The 27,498-nt window shown below is 43.4% G+C and overlaps 1 protein-coding gene across 20 annotated transcripts in view; it reads left to right on the plus strand.

Annotated features, from left to right (window-relative positions):
• The window catches only part of MAP4 (microtubule associated protein 4), a 197,564-nt gene that overhangs the window by 139,064 nt on the left and 31,002 nt on the right, over positions 1-27,498 (plus strand). For 11 of the 20 annotated variants that reach the window (XM_058727102.1, XM_058727097.1, XM_058727103.1 and 8 more), the window contains 4 exons: positions 1,501-1,635; positions 2,421-3,581; positions 4,261-4,383; positions 6,346-9,717. In XM_058727102.1, the coding sequence (XP_058583085.1) occupies positions 1,501-1,635; positions 2,421-3,581; positions 4,261-4,383; positions 6,346-9,717 (4,791 nt within the window). The remainder of the gene's footprint in view (positions 1-1,500; positions 1,636-2,420; positions 3,582-4,260; positions 4,384-6,345; positions 9,718-27,498) is intronic. The other 9 variants (XM_058727110.1, XM_058727109.1, XM_058727112.1 and 6 more) reach the window with 2 other exon arrangements.

Genomic DNA, 27,498 nt, shown 5'->3' on the forward strand with positions numbered 1-27,498 from the left:
ATGCTTTTGTTTGGACTGAATATCTGTAGGAGGAAGGATGTTAAGTGATGCTGTCCATGTCGTCTCTTAATACTTTGATTGTGGCTTTGACTTCTGTTCTGTCAGCTCGCCAGCTAGTGAGCCATTTAGTCTCATTGGCTTCTTTCTTTCTTTCTTTCTTCCTTTTTTTAAATTAAAAAAATGTTTTTTTGTTTAAGTTTATCCATTCATTTGGAGAGAGAGAGCACAAGCAGGGGAGGGGCAGAGAGAGAATCCCGGGCAGGCTTCGTGCTGTTGGTACAGAGCCCGATGCAGGGCTTGATCCCATAAACTGTGAGATGATGACCTGAGCCAAAATCAAGAGTCAGACGTTCAACCAGCTGAGCCACCCAGGCTCCCTTAGCTTCTTCTTTTTTTTTTTTTTTTTTTTACAGCATATTTCTTCTGTTTCTTTATCTTCCCACTACTCCCCTGCCACACAGCACACCCCCCTGCCTGGGCCACCCCATGTAAGCCCCTGTCACTAGACACCTAGACCACCTCGGTAGGACTCCTGCTCCCTTTTAAATTCATTCCAAATATGCCTGCTGCATTTGCCACCAAGGCCCTATTCTGTATTCATCATGTCATTTTCATTAAGACCTTAACACATCCTTTCTCTCTCTCTCTCTCTCTCTCTCTCTCTCTCTCTCTCTTCAAATCTAAATTTCTCTGGCTTTCCAGATCCTTTTTCCATTGTTGGTCTTAATTCTGTTTTCCCTCTCTGGTATGCAAAATCCACTTGAATCCAACTAACTTCATAGTTGCAGAAACATTCTTGTCCTGTTGGCATCTTCATACTTTGCTCAGGGTTCTCCATCTTTGAAATTGACTGCTCTGTCCTCTCTTTCTGCTCTTGCTTCTCCTCTGAAGCCTTCTGTGGCTATTCTGGTCCTCATAATTGTTTTTAAACTCTTAGCCCACTTACACTTAGTACATACTATAGACTATTTGGTACATGTCTGTGTTGCCTTTCTAGCTAAATCATAATACTCCTGATGGCAAGGACCACGTGATATTAAATCCCCTATTATCTGATGACGGACAGCATAGTAATAATCCTTTTACATCTGTCCTAGTTCTTAATAATTTACAAAACATTTTCATAAAACTGTCTTGTTACATTGCAGAGGGAAATATTGATCTCATTTTACAGATGAGGAAATCAAGACTCACAATCCCTTATTATACTTCAGTTGCAATATTGGTGCTTGCGTTCAGTTTTTGGTATTTTGACTCTTTGCAGTGCACTGTAGGAGGCTGCCAACCAATGCTGATTATAATGACATGACAGCCATTTAAAAAATTTGCCCAAACATAAAGAACATTAACAGTTTTTCTTTATACTTCCTTTGTTTTTCACTGGTGCTTAGGTTCGTGTCATTATGGCAGTGTATAAAGCTGATTTTAAATATCAGATGCCTTTTTTGCCCCATTGTTGACCCAGTTTCAACAATCTGTGTGTTTGTGTTTCAATATTAGGTCTGTTTTCCTGTGACACATTTGCTCCTGCAAATGTTGTGCCTCAGGGGTGGCCTGTGGAAGCCCCAAACTCTCCACACCCGGAATCCTTCATTTCCCCGATGGCTGTGACACAGCCTCTGCAGCCCACGGCAGGTAAATTATTAGAACCCGTCTTCACTTAACGGTTACGGTATCATAGTCCGTTTAAATCATCAGACTTATTGATTAGCAGTGGACAGCAGTATAGATAAAGTTTCAGAACTATCACAAATGCCTTTATTACTTCAGTTACTGGTTTCACAGCTGGAGAAATGAAGGCAAAATTGAAATACAGCACTTGGGGTTCGTGGGCAGAGAACATCCCTTTTCAGTTTAGTGCAGACTTGGAACTCTAAGGTTTTTTTTCTGGATGTCCCACAAGTTCCCATTTTTTTTTTTTTTTAACATTTTTATTTTTATTTTTGAGACAGGGAGAGACAGAGCATGAACAGGGGAGGGTCAGAGAGAGGGTGACACAGAATCTGAAACAGGCTTCAGGCTCTGAGCTGTCAGCACAGAGCCCAACGCGGGGCTCGAACTCACGGACCGCGAGATCATGACCTGAGCCGAAGTCGGCCGCTCAACCAACTGAGCCACGCAGGCGCCCCTCCCATTCTTAAAATAACTGTGTACCCGTGTTGTTGTTATTTTTAAACCTGTGTTTTTCCTCTTCTTTTCCTTTCCTCCTCCACGAGTTATTCTCTTAGTATCCTATTCTTCAAAGTATTGGGACTATCAAAGAGTGGGCACAAATACATTAATTAGACAGCTTCTTAGTTATGTTTAGGGTGTTGTGGTCACAAAATCTAGATACTCTTATGCTCTCAGAAAGTAAGTTTTGAATGTAGACCTATGAGCAGACGATGATGGGTTCTAAATTTCCAACTTATTTCCCTTAGAGCCAGCTGAAGAAGTAGAAGTGAAGAAGGGAGCAGAAGAGAGGGCACCAACAGAAGCATTGGAAATCATGATGGGACTGAAGGCTGATGACATGGCACCATCTAGAGAAACAGAGATGTCTCCAGCCAAGGACATGGCACCAGCCACAGAAACAGAGGTGGCATTGGCTAAAGACATGGATCCTTCTATCAAATCAGATGTGACACTGGCTAAGAACATGGAATCATCTATGGAATCAGATATGGTCCTAGTCAAGGACATGGTACTACCCAAACAAACAGAAGAAGCCCCGGTGAAGGATGCTGTTTTGTCCACAGAAACAGATGTATCTTTAGCCAAGGATATGGTATTGCCCACAGACACAGAGGTAGCCCCAGCTAAGGATGCGATACCATTCAAAGAAACGGAGAGGGCACCACCTATAAAAATGGATTTGTCCCCAGATGAGGGCATGGTAGCACCCACAGACAGACAGATGACCCCAGCCAAGGGTGTGGAATCACTCTCAGAAATAGAAATGGCACTGGCTAAGGACGTTGTGTCACCCACAGAAATATCCTCAGCCAAAGAGGCAGCCTTGTCCTCAGAAACAGAGGTGGCCCTGACTGGGGATATGGCACTGCCCCCAGAAACCAAGATTTTCTTGACCAAGGATGAGGCACTGCCCCCAGAAATGGAAGTGGCCCCAGTCAAGGATATGGCTCCACATCCAGATACAGAAAAGGCCCCAGTGAAAGACATGGCTCCATCCCCAGAAACAGAGGTACCCCTGGGCAAGGATGTGCTTCTACCCCAAGAAACAGATGTGGCCCTGGGGAAGGACCTGGCTTCACCTGTAGAAACAGAGATGGCCCTGGGCAAGAATGTGGCTATGCCCCCAGAAACAGAAGTAACCCTGAGCAAGAATGTGCCTCAGCCTCCAGAAACAGAGATCGCTCTGGCTAAGGATATGGCTCTGCCCCCTGGGACAGAGGTCACCCTGGCCAACAATGTGAGTCCAGCCAAGGATGTTGCACCACCCTCAGAAACGGAGGTGGCAGCCGTTCCAGCTAAGGACATGGAAATTGCGCAGACACAGGAAGAAATACGTGAGGAGGCCCAGTTAAAATCTCTCCGGGATGAGGGGCCATCAGCTGCATCTACTTTTATCATTTCACCAGGTATGGGTTTATGTTTACTCCTTATTTCTGTCTACCAGCGTGTAGTCTCCAGAAAGGTGAGGGACACACGTTGTGCCAGATAAAATACAGACACTTAGACTGTATTTTACAAGTCTACACACATTCCTGCTCTTCTAGACAGTTCTTTCTCACCTTCTCCCTCCTCCAGTTTCTAACACCTTCCTCCTTATTTCTCTGCTGGTCTGTTTTCCTTGTTGATAACTTAAGCCACAAAAGAGAATCTTCACAAACTTGTGCTACCTCATCTGCCTACTTGTGTGCTGTCTCCATAGTCTCTGCCTCCCTCCTGTTGCTGTAGGTGAACTGTCCCTGCTCCTAGGTGTGGCCAGTCTCTCCAGGTTGCACTAGATCCCATCTCCTCTCGCCTACTTAGCATGCTGCCCTGGCCATTCTTTCCTTTCTTGCCTCTCACCAATCTTTGTCCCTCTCCACTGGCTCATTCCCACCAATGTACAAATATCTGTTATTTTTCCCCATCTAAAACAAAACAAAAACTTTCCCAACTTCACTGTCTAGCTACCACTCCATTTCTCTGCTGCTCTCTGAGGACCATCGCTCATTCCTCAAAAACCATTCCTGATTCGAGTTTCTGAAAGGTGGAAAAATAGCTGAAATCTTGCTGCTCTAAAACTTGTGTGGTTTTTACTGTTACATCCAGAACCAGTGACAGCTGTGGGTCAGAAGTACAACGTGCCAACAGATGAGGATTCTGTGTTAGAGAAACAAGACCAGAAGAAACCTGTCAGTAGTCAGCCTTCTGAACTTTCTTCAGAGAGCTCAGGTAAGTTAGGGTAACAAAGGGGACTCTTTGAAACCACTTCAACTGGGAGCAATGGGGTGATGGTGGATGTTGTCCCTGGTTTCTGGTGATCAGTAGTATTGTTTAGGAAGTCTGTTCTCTGTCTTGGACAGATTTGGTCTTGTTTAGGCAGAAAGTCAGCTTACATATTTTCAAATTACTGCTACATCGACTCAAGACACCTAAATTTTAACCCAGTTCAGCTGTCCACTATGCTATCTTGTGTAATCTCGGGCAGGTTATTTAACTTTTCTGTGTCGCTGTTTATTCAGCTATAAGAGGAATGCACTGGTCAAATGTTACGGAAATCTTTACTAGTAAGCCCTTGCTAGTTAGTGTGTTTCATGGCCCAACAGCATCTGCATTGCTTGGGAGCCTATTAGAAATGCATCATCTTGGCTTCCATTTCAAACCTTCAGAATCATAATACGCATTTTAACAGGTTCTCCAGATAATTCTTATGTACAGTAAACTTTGAGAGGCACTACTCCAAGATACTTTCTAACTTGGAGTTTGATCATTCAGCGAACTTTAAGGTTACAGGTTTTTGATGTAAGCCAAAAGCATGTGTATATGATTAACCACTTAATGATTCTCTGCTTACTTTTCTGTGACTGTGATTAGAAGGGGAGCTTGAGGGCAGGGACCCTGACTTATTTCACTGAGAATCTCTAGTGCTTGCATACTGTCTAGCCCCAAGAAGGAGCTAAATAAAGTTTGGTTTTTTAAAATGTTGTTTTAGTGACTCAACATAGCAATAAAGATTTATCAAGTCCTTATTGTGTATGAAATATGCCATGCTGAGGCACACAGATATTTAAGTCTGGGCCATTGCCCTTGTGTTGTTATATCATAGCCTGGATGGTGAGGAAAGTTCCCAGGCGCATGAACTCTGAAACCAAAGTTTTATATAATAATTGAATAAAATAGCACCAAATAGCTGCTGGTTAATTGCCAAATTAAATGTTATAGGTGTTGTGGGGGTACTAAAGCCTTGCAGTTTTTGAGAGAAGCAGTAATTGACCTGAGGTGTTAAATATAGGGTAGCATTTGGAGGGTAAAAAAGAGCAAAAGTGCTACTTAAGTATATTTTAATGTCCTCCGAAGTCATTTCATTGGGTTGACTTGATAAGAGTTGTCTTAGACCTGCTGTTAGTGACACTCTTCCCAGGATCTTGAATCCATACTGCATCGACATAGAGACAGGAGGTTGGACCAGTTGATTTCCTGAAATTTTTCCAAGGGTGCTTATCCTAGTTGTTTTAGTTTATAACCCTACTGGGCATTATGTTTATCTTTCTCTTTCAGGAAGAACATTTAGGAACAGAACATTGAAATCTAACACATTTGTCTTTCAAAGTAGAAGGTTTTGGTTCTGGAATGATGAGGATTTTTCTTTGGCCAAATTACTAATTTAGTATCTTTTATCTTCTTCCTTTTTATTCTCCCCAGTAGCATAAGTCTGGCCTTCTGGTCTGTTTCCCAGAGTCGATCCGGTTAGCTTGACAAGTAATTAGTATAATATTGGTGACAGACTCTTAGAATTATAAATTCTGTCCAAAATCATATGTATTTCATTCAGTTAATTAACAAATGTCACCAAAGAGATAGGAGCTTATCATCTTGTTGTAGAATTGGGATTTATGTACCTATTAAAAATAATGACAAATGTAAATAAGGATCTGGTGAGATTTACAGGCAGTACTTGTTACAGAAGGTTAGAAGATCTCTGAATTTTTTTTTCTTTGCCTGAGATGATGATCTTTGCTAAGTATTTGCTGATCCCAGCTGAGGGTGAGAAATGTTTTGGAAAAAAACTGTAAATAGTATGTAGGTTGGTGAAAATAGACTTAACTGAGTCAGTAAATGGACTTTTTTTTTTAAAAAAGAAACAATAACAAGGAGTTTTCTGTTTGGAATTTTGGCCAACTTCATGTATTGCAGGTACCCCTCCCATACAAGGCAAACAAGTGTGCAGACCCAGTGACCGCAGGTCCACTCGGCCCAGGCCTGCCAGGGTCCCTCCTGAGCTGCTGGGAGTCTCTTCTCCACGGAAGACTCTTGATCCTGGGTTGGGACCCTGCTCTCTGTCTGAGTTGGGTTGGGTCTCTGGTTCATCTCCCTGTGGTGATCCTGGGAACCAAAGGAAAACTGTTCATGTTGACTTCCTTGAACCCAAGAGAGATCTTGGCAGGGAAGCCTGGGATATAGAAAGCCCGCCGATGATGATGAAGAAAAAAAAGAAGAAACCAAAGCAAAAGAGATATTCTCAACCCCGGGCTGGGGGACCTTGGGATGATGACAGTGTAGACGACCATAAAGGTCATCCCTTTGCAGCTGACACGCAGCAGTCAGGTGTTTTCCCCGGCTTATCTACCACTATGGGCATGGAAGGTGGACTGGCATCCAGAGAAACCTTAAAAAAGGACTGTGAAATGGATTCCACAGCCGCCAAACTGGTAGCTGAGACCTTCATCTCAGAAAGTCTCAGTGTTCCTTTGTGTCCTTTGGAAGACACAAAGTCTTCTCCCAAAACTGCAGGAAGTTCTCAGCCCAAGCCCAGAATAGAAGCAGAGGTCAAAGATAACAAGTCAGTACCACTGGGCCAGGACCAGAAATCACTGCAACAAGAGGAATGCAAACCACAGCGTGCACCCCACCCGAAGACCCCTGTGGATAAAAGCCAGACAGTAGGGTCGCCCGATCTAAAAGGACCCCTGACAGAATGTTCTGCACACAGAGTAGAAATTCCTTTGGAGATCAGACCCAAGGAGAGTTGCTCTCCTGCCTTGGACCAAGAGTCTGTGGATGGGGGTTCCAAACCCATAGCAGGAAAAGTACTGCCTACTCTCGTGCCCACTTTGCCAGCTGGTGCCTCATTAGGAAGTAGTCTAAAAGAAGGGAATGATAAAAGTAAGGTGACTGAATTGCAGAAAGACAGACAGAAAGGGTTTTTGGAAGGAGCTGAAGAGATTAAAGAACTAACAAAGGAAGCTTTTCCCAAGCAAAGACAAGAGATGAGCATCTTGGCTTCCAGGCAGCCACAGGACGAGGTGTTAGTTCAGGTACCTGGGTTAGGGAATGAGCCATCTCAGAGAATGGCAGGGGACGGCAGAAACAGGAAGGGAAGGGCGGGTTCTGGGAAGGTAAGAGCCAGTTCTGGGAAGGGTAGAGCAAGATCTGAGCCACCGTTTCTTCTGGACAGCTGGAAGGATGGCCCAGCTGTTCTTGCACCAAGCGAGTCGACCCCTAGAACTGAAAGAATGACTGCTGGGCTGAAGTGTGAGGAGCTGGGTTCTTCAAAGCCACCAGGGACCTCAGCGGATCTCCCTGAGGCAGTGGTAACGGGGAAGCCTATGGAGACAGCCGACCCTAGGGGGGCAGGCACCTTGCACACATTAGTTCATTTGGGAAATGGGTCAGGCGTTACTCAGACTTCCGGAGCTAGAGCAGAACAAGGAGCCACAGCTGTAGATACGGGTGTCAGTAACCAGAGCAAGGAAGGAAAGTGTCCTTGGATGGATGGTGAGGCAGCTCCCTGGATTTCTGAAAAGCCTAAGAAAAGGAGTAGTGAGGGCAAAACCAAAAAGTTCAAAAATAATTATCCCACACAGCCTGCTCGAATGGAGAGCAAGGAAGAAATCCCCAGCCCACCTTTTGTAGGGAAAGATGGAGATACTGGTAGCACTCCTCATCAGAACAAGGATTTAGGACTCCCTTTCCCCTTAACTCATGGTCCTCTGTTCTCACATGCATTAGCTATTCCCACAGTGGAAGTAGGTGACCGAAAGGGGAGAAATGTTGAGGTTAATTCTTTTGAGCTTGGGAACAAAGCTCTTGGTGGGAACAAAACACACACAGTCAAGGACTCTGCTGTTATTGAATCAGCTACCAAGGTGACAGATGTGAGCTGCCAAGACCAAATCCAGGGGGCAGGATTTGTTCCTTCAGTAGTGTCTGAGGAGAATAAGACAGATGCAGCCAAGGGACACACTGCAGTGGCTGACAGACCAAATAAAAGGAGCAATGATGGAAAAAGTAAAAAGGTTAAAAATAGTTTTCCCGAGAAGCATCTTCTGGAGAATAAGATAGATGCAACGAAAATACATGTTCCCATGGAAACCACAGGGGACCACAGAATTGAAGGAATGGGCTACATGGATGAAAATAGAAATATTACGTTTACCTGCCCCAGAACACCACCAGGGTTGATGAATAAGTCAGCCTCTCCAGAGGCTCGGGAGTCAGCAGCCTGTGAAGGACCACCCACTCCTGCTTCTCAAGTAGTAAAGGAGGGTGTTTCTTTTCCAAACTCCTTGGCAGAAAGTGGGCAAGAGACAACTCCAGCCCAGATATCCACATCATTAGTGGCGGATAACCGCAGCAAAGATGGAGTCCCAGATCAAGAAAGACCCAAGGCCCCCTCCGTTGTTATGCCTTCTACAACCACAGGAGGAGTTACCCTAACTTCTACAGCAGCCACAGAAACAGTTAACCGTCAGGGGGGTAGCTGTCTTAAGAATAAAGGTGAGCTTGCCGATCCCGTGAAAACTGAAGCAGGGATAGAGGGAGGACATGTGATAGGAGAATCTGAGTCAGTGCCCAGTGGTGCATCTAAGCATTCAATAGAAAAAATCACAGAGCTTGCAAAGGAACACTTTCTTTCCAGAGTGCCAGTAGAAGACCAAAGCCTAACAGGTGAGGTCAGAGTCCTAGAAACGTGTGCAGATGGTAATAATTTTCCAACACACCCAGTTACTAAAAAGAAAGAGTCTGAGGGAGGTGCTGCTCCAGTTCAAATCCCCGACTTATTAGGAGACAAAGCACAAAAGCCCAATTTGTGTGAGGACCAAAATGCTGACAGTAGCGATTCCAAGGACCCAGATGGTTTGAATAAGGAGGTAGATAGGGCTCTTTTGCCTCCGAAAAGTGAAGAAAATAAAGTGGAAGAAGTTAACCTGGCTTCTCCAATCACTGAATCAGAATCGATTTCCTTGGCAACACCAGAATTCCAGTCCGATTCCTCGGATGGCAAAGCTGCGACTACCCCGTTGCAGGTGGTAGATCAGTTAATAGTGACTGCTTCTGAGGATCTTGAACTCCCGGAGCCCAAAGATAAGATCTTGGAGGCACCTGACACAATGACTGAAAAGTCTGAACCCAAGGCACCCGGAGAAGGGAAGAAGGAAGATAAAGGCAGAGTGGCAGAACCGATGAAAGGCTACATGAGACCTACCAAGTCCCGAGGCCTGACTCCACTTTTGCCAAAGTCTCCCGTCCAGGAGCGAGAGAGATCCAAGCAACTAAAGTCCAGCGGTATGACCCTGCCATGGGGCGATGTGTGTGCTTGTGGCTTTTGAGTCAGCATCCAAAAGGCACAGAGCTCGTGCTTCGGTTCCATCCAGATTCTAATCATCCTTGTTAATCATTGGTTTGTTGGCATGAAAATGTGTAATTGCTAATGACGTGTTTTCTGCAGCCAGGGCATGCCTTGTGTCCAGCTTGAGGAGGCTGGTGACTTGGTTGCATGCCTTTTTTACCCAGCACTGAACCTTGAGCTTTAGAGGAAGTAGAATTTCAAACAATAAATTGTTTAGCAGAAGGCCTGTCACCATCCACTATTCTTCATTAAAAAATTTTTTTTTTTTTTTTTTGCCTCCTGTGTGTAAAGCTTACAGCCAGATTTAATCATTATTTTGTATAAGGATTCACAGGAGGAAAGAAAACATTTCAAGTTCAGCTGTATGCGTGGGATTTTTTTTTTTTTTTTGTCTGTATATATTTGTAGCTTGTGCTGGTGGGACTGAATATCCAAATTGCTTTTAGAATCCGTGAAAATGGTCTTCCCCATATGAGGACCAGCATTGGTAGGCACAGACTTTGTGTTTCTGAGTAGTGGGAAATGATCTGTCAGTGTCGCACCACATCTTTTACCACTTTGATGCTCACAGCCATTGACTCCAGGTGCATGTTGGGCAGAGCTTGGGGCATCAGTTGTTGTCTGTAAAACATACTCTACATCTACGGACAACTCATAAAACTTGCCAGTGTGAGATTCCTCATAATTTTGCCCTTTTTGGATCTCACCAGTCAAGTTATTGGAATGAGATTGAGCAAGATGATTCCTTTGAGATTTAGAAATGTTTTCTTTTCTTTCTTTCTTTCTTTTTTTCCCCCCTGAAAAGTATACATCTAATCATAGCTTCCCGGAGCCTAACCTTCGAAAAGATGTTTCCTGGCGTTTGAGTTTTTTCAGCCTATAGATGATGCTGTTTCCCACCTCGCATGATGCAGCTACTAACTCCAGAAATTAAAATAACACCATTTGGCCCTGGGGTTTTGGAGAGGCTTCGTCAGGGGATGATGTGCTGCATGGTGTGGCCTTGTTGTTTGAGGTCAAGCTTGTGATTTGCATGGATTTGTACCCAGTGAGGAACACGTGCTGTGTGTGTAGAGAATACTAAAGGTCATTTATCTGCGTAAGACATTCTTGTCTTTTCTGTTCTTATGTTTCTTCTGTTAGCTACCCTATTACCGAGGCAGGAAATGAAGTCATATGTAGAGGGCTTTCCAGCCTTCATTAACACTTCCAGTTCTTTACTAGAGTTTGTCTAGAGTTTGTAGACTCTTTAGTTTCAAGGGTAATGTTTTCCTGAACTCTAGCCATTTCTTTTTGCTCAGTATTTCTAAAGAAATGTAGCGAGAGAATTTGTTTTGATTCTTGAGCAAGCAAAGCAGAAGTTTGAGAACTGTTAGGGCCCAGCCTTGGCCAGGCCAGGACCAGAGACTTGTGTTAGGGGTGGCCTTGCAAAGGGGCTGAGGAGAGAATGGTGGGTTTCAGGCAAAATGTGGTGTTTCTGCTAGATTTCGATCACACCTTTTCCCTAAGGACAATGTATACTTTTTTAATGGATAATTTTTTTAACTAATTTTTGAATGTTAGTACATTCCCATGGTACAAAGGGGTATACACTTAAATGTAAGTCTGCCTCCCTCCATCAGTCCCCATTCAAGTTTCCCTCTCCAGAGACACCCAGTGTTAACAGTGTCTTATACATCCTTCCAGAGAAAATTTACACATAAAGAAGCAATAGCATATATGTTTGCAGATTTTATACAGATGAGACATATAATACATACTGATGTGTGCCTTGGTTTATAAACTTAACAGTTATTGTAAAAATCTTTATAAATCAGTACAAAGAAGGGGACCTCATTCTTATTTAACAGCTGTATAGTATTGCATCATGTGGATATACCCTAATGTGTTTTATCATTTCTTTATTGATAGACATCTAAGCTTTTCCTAGTTTTTCTTTTCTTTTTTTTCTTTTAAAGTTTATTTATTTGTGAGAGAGGGAGAGAGAGAATCCTAAGCAGGCTCCGTGCTGTTAGCACAGAGCCCAGTGTGGGGCTCAAACTCAAGAACCATGAGGTCACGACCTGAGCCTGAATCGAGTCAGGCACTTAACTAACTGAGCCACCCAGGCACCCCTCCTGGTTTTTCTTTATTAGAAACAAGGTGCATAGACTGTCCCTGTATATACAGAATGTCATACTTGCATACTTGTGCAGGTACATCTGTGTAATAAAAGGGACATCTGGAGTAGACTCTCTGGTTTGAAGAACGTGTTCATAATTTTGACAGGTGTTGCCACATTGTTCCCCACAGGGCCACAGAGATGTACTCACCCTCAGTGTATACCAGTACCTGCTCTTCTGGCCTTCCTCCACTAGTGCACATTTTTTGTTTGTGTGCTGATCTGACAGGTGAACAGTGATTTATTGGCGTGGATTTATTTTGGGTTTTACTTATTTAGGGGCTTCCTTGTGTATTATTGAGTTTATAAAAACCATCCCTACTCTGAGATTATAAAAATAATTTCTGTTTTTAGTTTTTCACATTTTGAATCTTTGATCAATCTAGAATTTCCTGGCGTGTGTGTGTGTATTTATGAGATGTGATATAGAATTACTCGGTTGTCCACCAACATGTCTCCCACTGAAGTGCTGCCTTTGTCATGCTCTAAATTCCTGTACATATTTGGTCTATTTCTGGATTTTCTTTTCTGATTCATTGGTCTTCTCGTTGAAAAGTATATTTTCATATTTCATAGTATATTTTCATATCTAATAGGTCTAGTCCAGTCCCACTCCTCACCCAGTCCCACTCTCATCCTTAGAGTTGTCCTGACTCTCCTTGCTTATTACTACATAAAAATTTGAGAATTGACTTGTATAGTTTTGTAAAAACACAAAACAAAACAAAAATCCAGTCACTGTTTTTCTTTGAATCACATTAAATGTATCGGTTATCAGGGGAGAGTTGTTGTCTTGTATGGTGAGGTTTTCTATCCAACGACACAGTAACATGCCATGTTCAGTAACTTCACATGTTCAGGTTTACATGTCCTTGTCCCTCACTGGTATTTTGATGTTTTCTTCTTGCAGATCTTGTATCTTTCTAGTAAGGCTTATTCTTTTTTTTTTTATTTTTTATTTTTTAATGTTTATTTATTTATTTTAAGAGTGAGAGAGTGTGCAAGAGGGTGAGGAGCAGAGAGAGAGAATCCCAAGCAGGGTCCCTGCTGTCAGCACAGAACCTGATGTAGGGCTTGATCCCACGAATCATGAGATCATGACCTGAACCAAAATTAAGAGTCAGACACTTAACCAACTCAACTGACTGAGCCTCCCAGCGCCCTTAGTGACGCTTATTCTAAGGTGTCCAAGAAGCAGGAGAATGTGCAGATACAGAGCTTCAAGTAAGCCTGGAGTCTGAGGCAGGAAACTGAGTGGAACAGGGAGTATAGTGATTTGTGATAGGGGACGGGGCAGGGTAGCCCCTCATACCCAACTACCACTGTTCCGTGTAGGCTGTGATGTTTCATCCACAACTGGTTGTAGGCCTGGCCTTATTATATTTTTTCTTTGTTTTTCACTTCAGATCATTCGTGTTAACTGCCTACTCCTAGATTGCTAGCAATTAATAGTAACTACCATCTGTTAATATCATGTGCCTAATTATCTGTAGGTAGGTAGGTAAGTACACACACACACACGTACACACACAAAAAAAACAATACTACATAGTATTCTCTCCATTTTGTAGATGAGAAAAATGGAGACTCTCCACATTAAGGTCATGCAGATAGTATAGTGGCAGAGGCAGAATTTGAACCGAAGTCTTTCCAACTCTAGGGCCTGTCCTTTTCTCATTCTTTTCTCAGAGGAACCTTCCAGAAGTTTTAGGTTCTTAAAAAGAAAAAGGTGGAAAATTAGTCATTATATTTTCTTAATGTCTAAGCACTAAGTAAGTACTTTTTTAGGTACAGAAGTGGAAATACCTCATGAGGACATACATTTTGAATCAGAGGCTAATTTGGGATTGGGATCTAGGTCTTTTGACTCGGTCTAGCATTTTATTCTCCAGGCAGAGTCTGTGTCTGACTTATTCATGTGTTTTCCCTAACACATAGTATTGAGCTTGACATACATATGATGCCTGATGACATATTAAAAATTATAAATGAATTATCTTCTGTGAGTCTTAACCCTCTTTGGAAGTAGGGAGAGTGAATAGACTGCTAATGTCTCTTTTGGCTTAGTGTTCCCTCTCCTTTTATCTTTTCATGCCACTTTCAAGTTTAGGGAAACTTTACCAGAAGGCTTCTTCACATATATTGCATGTTGTTCTAGGCAGGGAGGATTGTGATACTTCAGGTAATCTGAGCTCACCTTGGCAGAAAAGGACTTCCTTTGGGACTGTTTTTTGTGAATGGAAGAGCCAGTTTGAGAGAGCCTCCCTCTACTGGAGTCTAGTCAATGCTGTCACTTCACCGGCAGCCAGGTAGAGCTGTGCGTGACTGTGCACTTGGCATGTTGTTCCCTGAGTGCGATAGTTATCACGGATCCCTGTAGACAGGCCCTTCCCTTTGCCAAAGTTAGAACCTAGCCTCCTTTTTTCTGGCTTCATTTTCTTTAGTTTGCCTGAGCCCATCATCCAACAGCTGGGAAACGTCGGTTTATGGTGGGAAGTTCTCTTGGCATGAAACTTGAAGTAATTTATAAACCCCAAATCCTAACAGTTTTACAAATAAAATATGCTCAGCAGATGAGAAGATTACATTTGTAATCTTAAAACTTGCTACAGTTTTACAACTGGTAAAGTATCGATTAAGTAATATTTCTTCTTAACTATAGTGCCCTTCCTATAGTTCCTTTCCTTACCGCTTTCTTCCCATTTACCTGCTTATTCTCTGTTGTTGTTTTTTAAAATGCTGTTTATTAAAGAAATGTAGTGGAAAATTGTATATGTCATACAACTCAAAATAGCTACCATTTTTTAAAAATGTTCGTTTATTTAGAGAAAGAGAGAGTGCAAGCACAAGCAGGGAAGGGGCAGAGAGACAGGGAGAGAGAGAATCCCAAGAAAGGTCTGCACTGTCAGTGTAGAGCCTGAGATGTGGGGCTCGATCCCACAAACCAGTGAGATCATGACCTGAGCTGAAATCAACAGTCAGATTTTTTTTTTTTTTAAGTTTATTCATTTTTGAGAGAGAGAGAGACAGAGACAGAGACAGAGCGTGAGCAGGGGAGGGCCAGAGAGAGAGAGGGAGACACAGAATCCAAAGCAGGCTCCAAGCTCTGAGCTGTCAGCACAGAGCCCCTGACGCAGGGCTCGAACTCACTAACCCCAAGATCATGACCTGAGCCAAAGTCATACGCTTAACCGACTGAGCCACCCAGGTGCCCCAAATAGCTACCATTTTTTTTTTTGAAATTTACTATATGTTCAGCACTGTCTTAAACTCTCTCAACCCTCAAAGAACCTGTGCTAATGTTTGCCTCATTTGACCCAGTGCATATAAATATTCTTTGAAATGAGTCCAGCAGATATTAATTTTTCTACTTTAAAATGAGGTTGGTGGGGCACCTCGGTGGCTCCGTTGGTTAAGCGTCTGACTTCGGCTCAGGCCATGATCTCACAATTTGTGGGTTCAAGTCCTGCGTCAAGCTCTCTGCTGATAGTTTGGAGCTTGGAGCCTGCTTCAGATTCTGTGTGTCCCTCTCTCTCTGCCCCTCACCTGCTTGCTCTCCCTCTCTCTCTCTCTTAAAAATAAATAAACACTAAATTTTTTTGTTTTTCTTGATGAGGTTGGTTCTTCCCCTCACACTCCCTTCACTGGTCACTTTTGTCCTCTGGTGACAATAGCATTGGCAGATTCAGGAAAAAAAAATGATAAAACAATTTAGCTTCTGATTTTTGGTGTTGCAGATATATCTGTTTCTTTAAAATATGAAGTGGACAGGTGTGCCTGGCTGGCTCAGTCAGTAGAGCATGTAACTCTTGATCTTGGGGTGGTAAGTTCGAGCCCCACATTGGGTATAGAGATTACTTGAAAATAAAATCTTAAAAAAGAATAATAATAAAATAAAGTAAAATATAAAGTGGACAATAAAGAGATCTTACCTCTTATTTTTTATTAAAAAAATTTACACGTAATTTAACATTAATTTTAATGTTTATTATTTTGAGGGAGGGAGAGACAGAGTGCAAGCAGGGGAGGGGCAGAGAGAGAGAGAGAGAGACAGACAGAATCCGAAGAAGGCTCCAGGCTCCAGGCTCCAAGCTGTCAGCACAGAGCCCAAAGCCCGGCTCAAAATCACGAACCCCGGCTCAAAATCACGAACCCCGGCTCAAAATCACGAACCCCGCAAGATCATGACCTGAGGCAAAGTTAGATGCTTCACCACCTGAGCCCCGCCCCATCCCCCCCAACAGCGCCCCATCCCTTACCTCTTCTTTTTAACCTAAAATGTTAATGCAGACCATCTCAGCTGTGAGCAGGTTGAAACTGGTAATTTTTAAACTGTTTAGCAATGATAATTTGTATAAGTTTAAATTTTTTTTTAATGTTTATTTATTTTTGACAGAGCGAGAGCGAGAGAGAGAGAGAGAGAGAGAGAGAGAGACAGAGCCTGAGTGGGGGAGGGGCAGAGAGAGAGACACACAGAATTCGAAGCAGGCTCCGAGCTGTCAGCACAGAGCCCGACGCGGGGCTCAAACTCATGGACCTTGAGATCATGACCTGAGCCAAAGTCGGATGCTTAACCGACTGAGCCACCCAGGCGCCCCGATAATTTGTATAAGTTTAAACAAAAATCTAATTATCATACAATGTTCCTGTTACACTGTGAATAGTGGACACTCAAAATGATTTGGACTTTTTAGTAATTTAATTAATTCATTCATTCATTCAACAGACACCAGGTAACATTACTCCCACATTCTAAGGGTAGATTAATGACACATTCTCTGCTTCTCCAGGATTCTAGAGTGGGGAGATAAACACAAACATAATTTTACTCTAGTGAGAGAAGTTTTATAATACAGTGTGAGCTAAGAGTTTATAGAGCTAGGTCAGGTGAAACATTCTAGGGGATAGACTGAGTAAAGGCATAGTGAAGTACAAATGCCTGGAATATTTGAGGAGTAGCAAACATTTTGGAGTGACTGGCATATAAGTCAAGTTTGGGGAGCGGGGAGATCTGTGAAACATTTTGAGATGAGGTTGAGAGAAAGAATACAAGCTCTTAAAGGGTCCTGGGAGTTGTCTGTTGCCTCCGTAAGCAGAGGATATTAGACTTTATGCTGGAAGTGATGTGGGACGGGGTGTGTTTACCTATTTTAATTGGATGATTCTCTCTTCTTTCTTGAGGCCATGGGAAGGTCAATACTATGCTAAAAGAACAAAGGGTTAGAATTTCCAAGTCATACTTCTTGGGGGACTTTTCATCTATAAACATTTTAATGCTTAAGGGTGTCAAATGACAAAAATAATCCAGTTTAGATAGGAGTTTGATGTCCTTTATTCAAAGGAAAACAATCCATGGATTGGGGGAGTACAGTGCCTAACAAGCAGAGGTGCACTTTTCCCGAGGAATTTGGGGCAAGAGCGAGTTTTATAGAGCATTAGAAGAGGCACTGCATGACAGCATGAGTGACTAAGAGGTTGGGGATCTCCTTATAAGACTAGCAGGTCCTAGGGTAAGGTAAGCTAACTAAAGCAGAGTTGGAGGTTTGTGATTGGTATATATTAGGTTACCTTGACAGTGAGGCATTTCCCAAAAGTGCAGGCTGACTTGGCTCTAGATTTGTGATAGGAGCCAGGCCTCCATTTTTTGGGTCCCAGTAGGTGAATTACTTTTATCAGGAGTCACATAAGTTAGATTGCTGGTTTCATTTTTTTTAAATCCTATCTATTTCCCAATCTTTGAAACTCAATTAGGGAGAATCACAGTTTTCTTGAGTTAAATATGTACTAAGAAACATTTCTGATATTCAGTAGAATATGGCTTTGAGATGGTTTTGCATATATATATATATATATATATATATATATATATATATATGTATGTATATAAACACAAACATTATTTACTTTCAGGTAAGAAACTTAGATTGCAACTTTGTAACCTTCAGGTTTTATTAGTAAAGAGTATCAGTCATTGTAATCAGTGGAATTATTGACTGTCATTGTAATGATAATTTATTAAAAATTGTTTTCTGGAGACAATATCAGGGAACATTTGGTCAATCTGGAAAGTAGTTTTGTTGCCTTGGTAACGACTAGGAAAGATGCAGAGAAACCAGTTGTGGAACATATCAAAACCAAGGCCCTGAACAGGTTGGGTACTAGCTGAAGGTACAGACAAAAACAGAAACATCCGCCGGTACGTCTGCTAAGATCAGAGACCTTCAGAGACCTGCAAGTTGTGCCAGCACCCTTGGAGGCTAGACATGTCATTATATGGTCTCATAAAAGAGCCTTAGAGGGGCACCTGGGTGGCTCAGTGTGTTGGGCATCCAACTTCAGCTCAGGTCATGATCTCACAGTTCGTGAGTTCAAGACCTACGTCAATCTCTGTGCTGACAGCTCAGAGCCTGGAGCCTGCTTCAGATTCTGTGTCTCCCTCTCTCTCTGTCTTTCCCTCGTTCACACTGTCTTTCTCAAAAAAGGACTAAGTGTCAAAAATTAAATAATAAATAAAGCCTTAGAAACCACCCACTGACCAGACACATGGGTGTATCTATGTACTTTCCTTAGACTCAGAGTGGAACTTAAAAATCTTTAACCCAAAGGACCTTCCAAATTGGAACCTCTCTAGATGAGTTTAATGATGGGAAGGGTCAAGTCAAATTATAGAGTCCGTATTCAAGGAATCCATTCATCCTTCCGCTAAGCAGAACTTTTCTGAGAGCCTACTTACTGTATCAGATTGCTGGTCACCACCATGGCAAAGATGGACTCATCATTTTCTTGCCTTCCGGTAGCTCCCAGGAAAGGCACATAAGTAAACAATTATGGTGTAGTTTCCAAATAGAGTGTGAGCAAGTATGATATTGTAAAAACATGAATGAGCCGATTTGGGGGTGGGGGTCTGGGAGACTTCACAGAGGTGACATTTAAGTGGGTTCTGAAGGTGTAGGAGTGGAACCAAGAGGAAGGAATTCCAGTGGCAGCTGAGTCTAGAATTGAAGCCTTCTGGTTCTTAAGTAGACTTGATTTCTTTTTGCCTGGATGTGCTCAGCCTTTTAAGGTATCATGTAAGTTTGTCATCTAAGAACCTGATAAAGTATCACAGAAGCTGGGGAGATTTGAGTTCCTTGCTACAGCTGTCTCCTGTGGGGGAATGTGCATTCCTGAGTGAAACTCTGTCTATAATTCTGAATTGGACCAGAGCACTGACAGAGCCTCAGTTTTTACTAATTAGTCTGTCCTAGATTTTCCCCATTTTTCACGAGCCAGATAGCATTCACCTCATTTGGCAATCTTTAAACCCATTAATTCTTGTTCCCTGTGATTTCTTCCTTGGTATGTGTTACAAAAGCAATAGTGTAGTCAAACTATAATCTACTCTGTCCCCTTCCCTATGTAAAAACCTCTAGATCTCTACTTTTTCCTATGGAAGCAGGACCTGCCTGCCTATGCAGAAGCACCATGAAGGGGAAGCTCACAGTGTTGAGCTGTGAAAAACCATTAATGTAAATTTAAGTTCTCTCAGAATGGAAACTAATAACCAGAGATCACTAAGGAAGAAGTTGCTCACACCTTCCTCATTCTTTGTACAATGAAAACAATATCATGATAAAGGTATAAGATGGACACTAAATCTTAATGCAGTTGCTTCTTTGTCTCCTTTATTTCAAGCTTGTTTTGCCCCCCAAACACACATACACGTATACCACATGTGTACACATTGTATACTAGTTTTGGAAGCTTTGAATTAATCACAAAAAGGTAAATTAAAATTGTAAATTAAAGTCTGTAGTACTTTTCTTTATTGAGCAAAAAAGAAACAATGAAAAGGAGAGGCATCCAGTGACTAAGATGTAGTTTTGCTCAGTTGTGTGGGAAGCCTGTCAGTCAAAGACCAAGCATCTTCCACATGGCTTTTCCATTAGCTCACCATTTGATCTTAGGCAAACCATTGCATTTCCCCCCCCCTCTGGATCCTGTTTGCTCTTCTGTAAATTGAGAAGATTAAGTTAGAGGAGTTCCAGCGTTCGGATCCTGTACCGTAGCACATACGTCATTGTCCTTGCAGCACTGTTGTTATAAAATGACCCTTGTCCACTTAAGAAACAAAACAAACGAGCAAAGGGGAAAAAAAGAGAGAGACAAGCCAAGAAACAGACTGTTTAACTACAGAGAACACACTGACGGTTACCAGAGAGGAGGGGTTGGGGGGGATGGGGAAAATAGGTGATGGGGATTAAGAGGGCACTTGTGATGAGCACCGGTAATGCAAATTAAAACTTAAAAAGACGATAATAAAAATTTCAAAACAGAATAAAATGATTTTTGTCCTAAAAGAGACTTGGAGAATAGGATATTATTTTCTTTAGGCAGTTTCTCCGATTTTGAGAGCCAGCTTTTCTTTTTCTCTTGTGTGTTATTGAAATTAGGGTTTGTATGGTGTTTCTTGGTGGTGGTGGTTTGTTTATTTTTGCCTACCTTTATCAGAAGGATTGTCATGCAGTAATTCTCCAGTCCAGGGACTTAATACTTTATCGTTTCACATCAAACTCCCTGCTGGAAGCAGTAAAACCTACTTCATACGTGAATACATTTTCTTAGTTTTTTTTTTTTTTTTTAAGCTAGCATCAGCGGGTACATTATGTTAGCTGCCTTGTTAGATGGTTTTTATCTTCTGTTGCTTCACACCTACACAAGAGATGGATTCTGTGGGTGTCCCCATATTATGCCCTATGTTCTCCTGTTGTACTCAAACCCAGATCCCTAGGTGACACCAGGCTTATGTGCAAGCTTGAGCATCTAGCTGACGTGATGTCTTGGGCACTCGCCTGTACTCTGGGCTTCCCGTCTGGGCTTATACTTCTTGGCCACTGACCTCTCCGATTTCTTCTTCAACTCTCTGACTCTTGAGCCCTCGAACACTGAGGCCTCTGCTTGGCACAGTAGCCGAGCATTGTCTTCTTGCAGGCTGACCACATTTCTGATGTGTAGTAGGAACCACAGTCTAGAATATGTGCTTCTTTGTGACCGGCCAGCTTCATTCTCCTGGTTCCTGCTCCTGGTCTTTGGCTGACTCACAGTTTGCAGTTTGCTATTTATAGATAGAGTTGTTGAGACAAGATACACGGGATTTGAAGATACCAGGGACTTAACAACTCTAGTTACTGCCTTAGCTTCATTTGTTTGTTTCATTTGTTGTTGGTACCAGTGGGAGGCTCTGGATAGGCTGGCTAGAACTAAAAATCATTGGACTCTAGGGGCGCAAATTTAAAGATCATTTGACTCAGAGGAACAAGTGTCCATGCTTGTTCTTCACCTAGGCTGTCTCTGCCCTTTCAGAATATGGCAGCCAACTCAGCCCCTCTTGTCAGACTTGCAGCTACATACATCCCCTAGGTAGTCCTCTACCATCAGGAGCCCCAAGTTAAAATAAAACCACTCTGAGTTGGACGTAGCAACAGACCTGTGAGTCCTTGATGCATGTTTCAGCCTTTTCATTGAGTCGTAAAAGTGCTAAAACTGTGACACTGGAAGGCACCTTAAAGGCCCCCCTCATTTTACGGAAGAACAAACCAAAGCCAGGAACAGTTAAGTGTGTTGCTCAGAGTCATAACTAGTAAATGACACAGAGAAATTTTAAAACCTGGTCTTTTGACTCCAAACCAAATTATTTTTTTCCCCACAAACCAAAGATAGAAGGTGGCAGTAAATTGGGGCGCCTGGGTGGCTCAGTCGGTTAAGCGCCGACTTCAGCTCAGGTCATGATCTCGTGGTTCGTGAGTTTGAGCCCTGTGTCAGGCTCTGTGCTGATAGCTCGGGGCCTGGAGCCTGCTTCGGATCCTGTGTCTCCCTCTCTCTCTGCTCCTTCCCCACTTGTGCTCTCTCTGTGTCTCAAAAATAAATAAACATTAAAATTTTTTTTTTTAAAAGTGTCAATAAATTGAGGCTGTGTGTGTGTGTGTGTGTGTGTGTGTGTGTATTAGGGGTGGGGAGTGACTAGTTTCTCAGTGGGTGGGGTTGTTGAGGCATACCTAATTTCTAAGGCATTTTCTAAGATTTGCATCTGGCATGTTTGGACTGCATTACAACAGCCTCCTGCAGGCGTTCATAATTTTCATCCTATATTATGCATACATAATTGTATTATTCACTTATAATGTATGTATAAAAAGATAAGAAAGCCAGAATTCAGCTATATTTTATCAGTAAGCCTTTCCGTACCCAAGACTCTCCATCTTTCTTTTTCCCTAATTACTTAGTAGAATCATGACCTTTGTGGTAGAGTAAGGTGACACTGGTTCCTTGCCAAGGAACCTTTGTTGGCTTTGACATGTATTGCTATTAAACTACTTAAGGTCAAGAGGAAGGAGAGGCTCAGTTTATGTTCAGGACAAAGGTTAAATGGAAAAGCACATTTTTTGAGGCTTTCAACCCTACCACTCTTGACCATCAACATAGCCCAGTGTTACGTACTGAAGTTAATGCAGAAAGCGTATACAGTTGGCTTCTGCACTATGGTTGGGGACTTGAGAGAAGTGATGTGAGTGGTGTGAATAGTAGAGAAAGGGTACTTGGAGACAGAGGCTCCAGTTAAGGAAACTTTCCTGGGCTGGGCTTTGGTAATCTCATCACATTTTATAGATCAAAGAGAGCAATCTTAACTTGAACTTTTTTCTTTTTCTTTTTTTTTTTTTTAATTCAGGTTAGTTAAGGGCATCTGGGTGGCTCAGTTGGTTAAGTGTCCGACTCCGGCTCAGGTCACGATCTCCCAGTTTATGGGTTTGAACCCCCTCTTGAGGTCTGTGCCGACAGCAAGGGAGCCTGGAGCCTGCTTCAAGTTCTGTGTCTCCCTGTCTCTCTGCCCCTTCCCCGCTTACTCTCTCTCTCAAAAATAAAATAAATAAAATAAAATAAAATAAAATAAAATAAAATAAAATAGGGGCGCCTGGGTGGCTCAGTCGGTTAAGTGGCCGACTTCGGCTCAGGTCATGATCTCACGGTCTGTGAGTTCGAGCCCCGCGTCGGGATCTGTGCTGACAGCTCAGAGCCTGGAGCCCGTTTCAGATTCTGTGTCTCCCTCTCTCTCTGCCCCTCCCCTGTTCATGCTCTGTCTCTCTCTGTCTCAAAAATAAATAAACGTTAAAAAAAAATTTTTTAATAAAACATTAAAATTTTTTTTTAAATTCAAGTTAGTTAACACACAGTGTGTCTTGATTCATCTCTTACATGTGACACCCAGTGCCCATGCCAACATGTGCCCTCCCTAATGCCCATCACCCATTTAACCCATCCCCTCCACCCACAGCCCCTCCAGCAGCTCTCAGTTTGTACTTCATATTTAAGAATCCCTTATGATTTGCCTCCCTCTGCCCTTTTTTCTAAAAGAATTATTAAAAAATTGTAGCCAGATCAGTGTAGTTGATAGCAGATGGCTTTAAAACAATCCAGCCTGAATTTTCTTCATCTTGGAAAAAGGCATCTGGTGTATTCCTCCTTGATAGAATATTTCGGAGTATCCTGTGTTAGCGTGTAATAGTGACTTACAGGTGAAGCAACAAAAATCAGCTTAATTTAAGGTAGAATACGGCCTGTCTTCTCAGTGTAACTTTTTTTCCCAAGAATTTTCTTTTCTGGATATTTCAGTCCTGAATGTACAGTTAACAAGCTCAGAGGCCAGCACAGCAAAGGACTGTGCTGGATTAAACAGGGGCAGGGGGCTGTGTCACAGATTGCCAGAGTCCCTGTGTTCCAGAGGTCAGTGTGTTCACATGGCAACTAAGCAATCGGCTAGCTAGAAAGAGCAGGGCTGGTGCAGTGGGGGGAGGGGGGGGGGGACCCGGCTTGTCCAGGGAACTGGTGGGGAGCAGGGTCAGGAGTAAAAGTGCAAGGGGTATATTGTCACTCAAATGTCTTGTAACTAGAATACATGTCTCCAAAGCCCTGATTGCTGAGATCCTGGGAGGAACCCTTTATTAAACTCTTCCATAGTACAGAACTACAGGTGAAGCTCTCACTGAGATTTGGGGACTCCACTCAAATCAGTTTTCAAGTCAATTTGGTGAGTCGCTGTGACAGCAAACCCACTCATGCTCTGAGAAATGAATGCCTCCAATTTTGACACTATAGTAAGGTCTTTTTTTTAAGTGAAATTTTGAGCCATTTTCTGAAATCATTGTTCTTTAAGGGTTATGACTAGGGATTGGCAAATGAGTCTTGACTATTTTTAAAACAGTTTTTTGAGTGGGTGAATGAGGAAGTGTGGGCATAGTGTCAGATAAGTGAACGTGTGGGTATACATGTATCTATATCAGTAAAAGCGGGAGTGATTACTATCCTCAGTACCCAGATTGGCACCATACCGTGTTGTAAACTGCAGATCTAAACAGAGTGCTAGCTAACAGGAAATTACACTTCCAGTTTAACAGTGGCATTTGTGCAGAAAGTAGCAGGTTCTTTCCTTTCTCTTTCTTTTTCGTTCTTTTCTTTCACACTAGTAAATACATTTAGCACCCAGCTGCTAGAGGAGAGAGGATCTTTGGGGGAAAGACAGGTTTGTCGTGAATACTGGGGACTTGGTGTGATGTCACTGCCAGCTCTGTGTGATCGTAGGTGGTGTTAGAGCTCCAGGAGCGAGGGGGGAGAGCAGTCGAAGAGACGATGTCGCTCTCAGACAAGCAGCCTGCCTCTCGCACTGCCGCTTACAGCCAGCTCTGTAAGGGCAAGCCTGCAGAGTGCCGAATGGACCCCCCAAAAGAAATCAACCAAGCTGGATTTGAGTGGCAGAGGACAGAGGGCAAACTGAATGAAATCGGACTGAACGTCAGCATGGACGGGCAGCTGAAAGACGGGCTTGTGAAGAATGCCAGCTTCCTGGAGCAGAAAAAGCTCTGCTTCTTTGAGGGGAAGCTAGACAAAGAGCTCAGCATTGAGGTGCAGGACGAGGAGTGTCAGGCAACCTCGGGTCACCTTGAGAGCAGGTATGTGATTTCAGAAACCTGCCATTCCTTGGAGGGAAACTCGGTACACCAGAAGACAGCTGAGTTCCGTGTGGGACCCGGAGAGGGGCCAGATGAGAACAAAGCCTCTACAGTTCAAGGGAAGGTGGCAGGGAAGAATGGGCCAGAGACCAAGAGCCAGCCAGATCTGGATTTCCCTGGGGCTGCTGACATCCCCACCCGGGATGCTGAGCAAGAAACCAGTGTTTGGAACCCCAACTTTCATCCAGTGGCTCAGGGCTTGAGGGAAGCAACTCCGGGAAAGGAGAATGGCATCACTGCTGGCTGCCGGGTGCCTGGGGTGGTGAACGATCACTCTGGGCTGCTCGAATGTAAGCCCTCACTATCTGAGGCTATAGCGCGCCCAGCCCCCACTATTGAGCATTCACCCACTGCCATTCCACCGATCACTATGGTGGAGTTCACCCAGGAATACGTAAATGACAGCTCTCATGACAGAGACCACGAGAAGGAGCTGGAGAAATTGAATTCTCCCGAAGAGGGGGCTTTGCTCAACCAAGTACCCCAGCAGAAAAAAGCAATGCGCCGGGCCCTGTCTGAATGTTCTCACCTCTCGGTTCCCCCAGCTGTCAACCTTGCAGAGAAATATCCTGAACTCCCTGCCCGAGAAGAGCTTTCTTCTGGCCTGCTGCCTCTTACCAGCAGCCCAATGCCAAGTCCTACGCCCAGGAAACTGGGGGCTCCTGCCATAAAGCGCTCCATGACGGTGGCTGAGGAACAGACAGCTGGCTACAAATTGATCCCTGGGGAGCTGCCCATCCCATCTACTGAAGAGGTACCTCCTTTCATCTGTGAGGAACCTGTGGCCAAGAAGAGAGAAGAACTGACCCCCGTCAGCAACAGCAGCGGCAGCAGCTCTGGGAAGAAGGAACTGGGCACCGCTGGATTGCATCTCCATGGTAAGCTGGAGCAGATTCCTGAAGTAAGCAGCAAGGAAAAAGGACATGAAGATGTTAGTGAAACCAGGACGGATTCATGCTCCCCAGTCTGCCAAGGAGGTGAGAAACAGCCAGGACAGACGGCTCTGGCAGGGAAGAAAGAAATTGAGGTCACTGCAACCCAGAGCACTCCAGCGTTCCTGTGTGAAGAGACCCCACGTGATGGTATGTTTCTAAATTTTGCCTCCATGGGGAACAAGCAGACAGCAAGGAGGGAACCAAAGTGACAGATTACCGGCAGGAGCGTTAGGCGGCTTTATTACCGCTGGAGTCTGTGTGCCGGGGAAAGCAGAATTCTTTGCATTGGAAGGTTGCCGGGAGTGAGGCGAGAAAGTAGACAAAGTGAATCCAGCTAGGTCAGCCTGACTGTCTGCTGGCATGATGGATAGTGGGGACTGAGGACGTGGGCTGATGGGGTCAGAGGGTGGTGGACATAAGAAATAGACCCCTTGCTTGACCTCATGTCACCCTACCCACCCCATCCCCCATCCTGCCACCCCCTCAGCTCCCTGTTGGCTTGAACCAGATGATTCCTGAGCCCCAAATCATCCAATCACAACTGATTGATTTCCTTGCTTGAAAATCCGCCACTGTGTGGACTCACAATGGGCGTATCAGCACTAAACCTCCTCTCGTTAAGTAGCACAGCCTGGGTGCAAGCTCTGTTTTCCATTTCGCTTGTGAGAACATTTTACTTTTGTTCAAGTGGAAAAAGAGCCTTTTAAAGCTGGCTATTTAATATTCTCTTCCTGTTCTTCATGTTTGACCCAGTCTTGCTTCTAGTCTTCTCTTTCTGCATGCAGGTGGGGAGAATTTGTGGGGAGAAGGGAAAGGAGAGAGAAGGAGAGACTTGCACTTAATAAACCGCTAAATGTCACAGGCTTTGTGGCTGCCTCCTGTGTCTTTCTTCCTGGCCCTCCTCTTCCCCACCCCCCAACCCCCCATGGAGCTTATTGTTGGTGGTCTACAAAAGCTGGTTTTCCTCCCAGTCCAGTTTGAGCACAAAGGGCTCCGATTCACAAGCTGGTTCATGGGGATTTAAACCATGTGTTTTGTTTGTAAAAAATCGCCTCTTCTAATATGTATTCCTCTCGGTACGTTTTCATGAAGTTTTTTTACTCATTTTCAAGTATTTTCTAGGGGAAGGTAAGTGGAAAAGCCCTAGAAGACCAACGGGGTTTTTTTGGGGTTTTTTGTTGGGGGTTTTTTGCTTTTTTTTTTTTTTTTAATGGAGATGGACAAAGAAGCTTCCTATAAGCTTCCTATTTCCTCTGTGATGTATGCCTCCAGGATGACAAGCACGCAGATACTCTATGCCGTTGCTCACTTCTAGCTGTGGCAGAACTGTAAGCCCCTTGTGAATAGGGTTCTGTCGTCTTCCTGTTGATGGGCTGGTTCCCGGTTTGGTGCACTATACCTTCTAGGTGGTAATGAGTGCAGATTTTTGTTTATTTCAAAGCAAGTTTATCCTAGTTCACACTAACAGAAGTTCATGGTGGCAGGAAAAAATTTCAAGTAACCTGCAAACCTCACTAATGTGTGCACCTAATAAAATGTTTAAGTATCGACTCTGCTAAGCGCTGTGTAGATAAAAACAGA

Source organism: Neofelis nebulosa, chromosome 4 (assembly GCF_028018385.1).
Source record: "Neofelis nebulosa isolate mNeoNeb1 chromosome 4, mNeoNeb1.pri, whole genome shotgun sequence".
Classification (NCBI taxonomy): domain Eukaryota; kingdom Metazoa; phylum Chordata; class Mammalia; order Carnivora; family Felidae; genus Neofelis; species Neofelis nebulosa.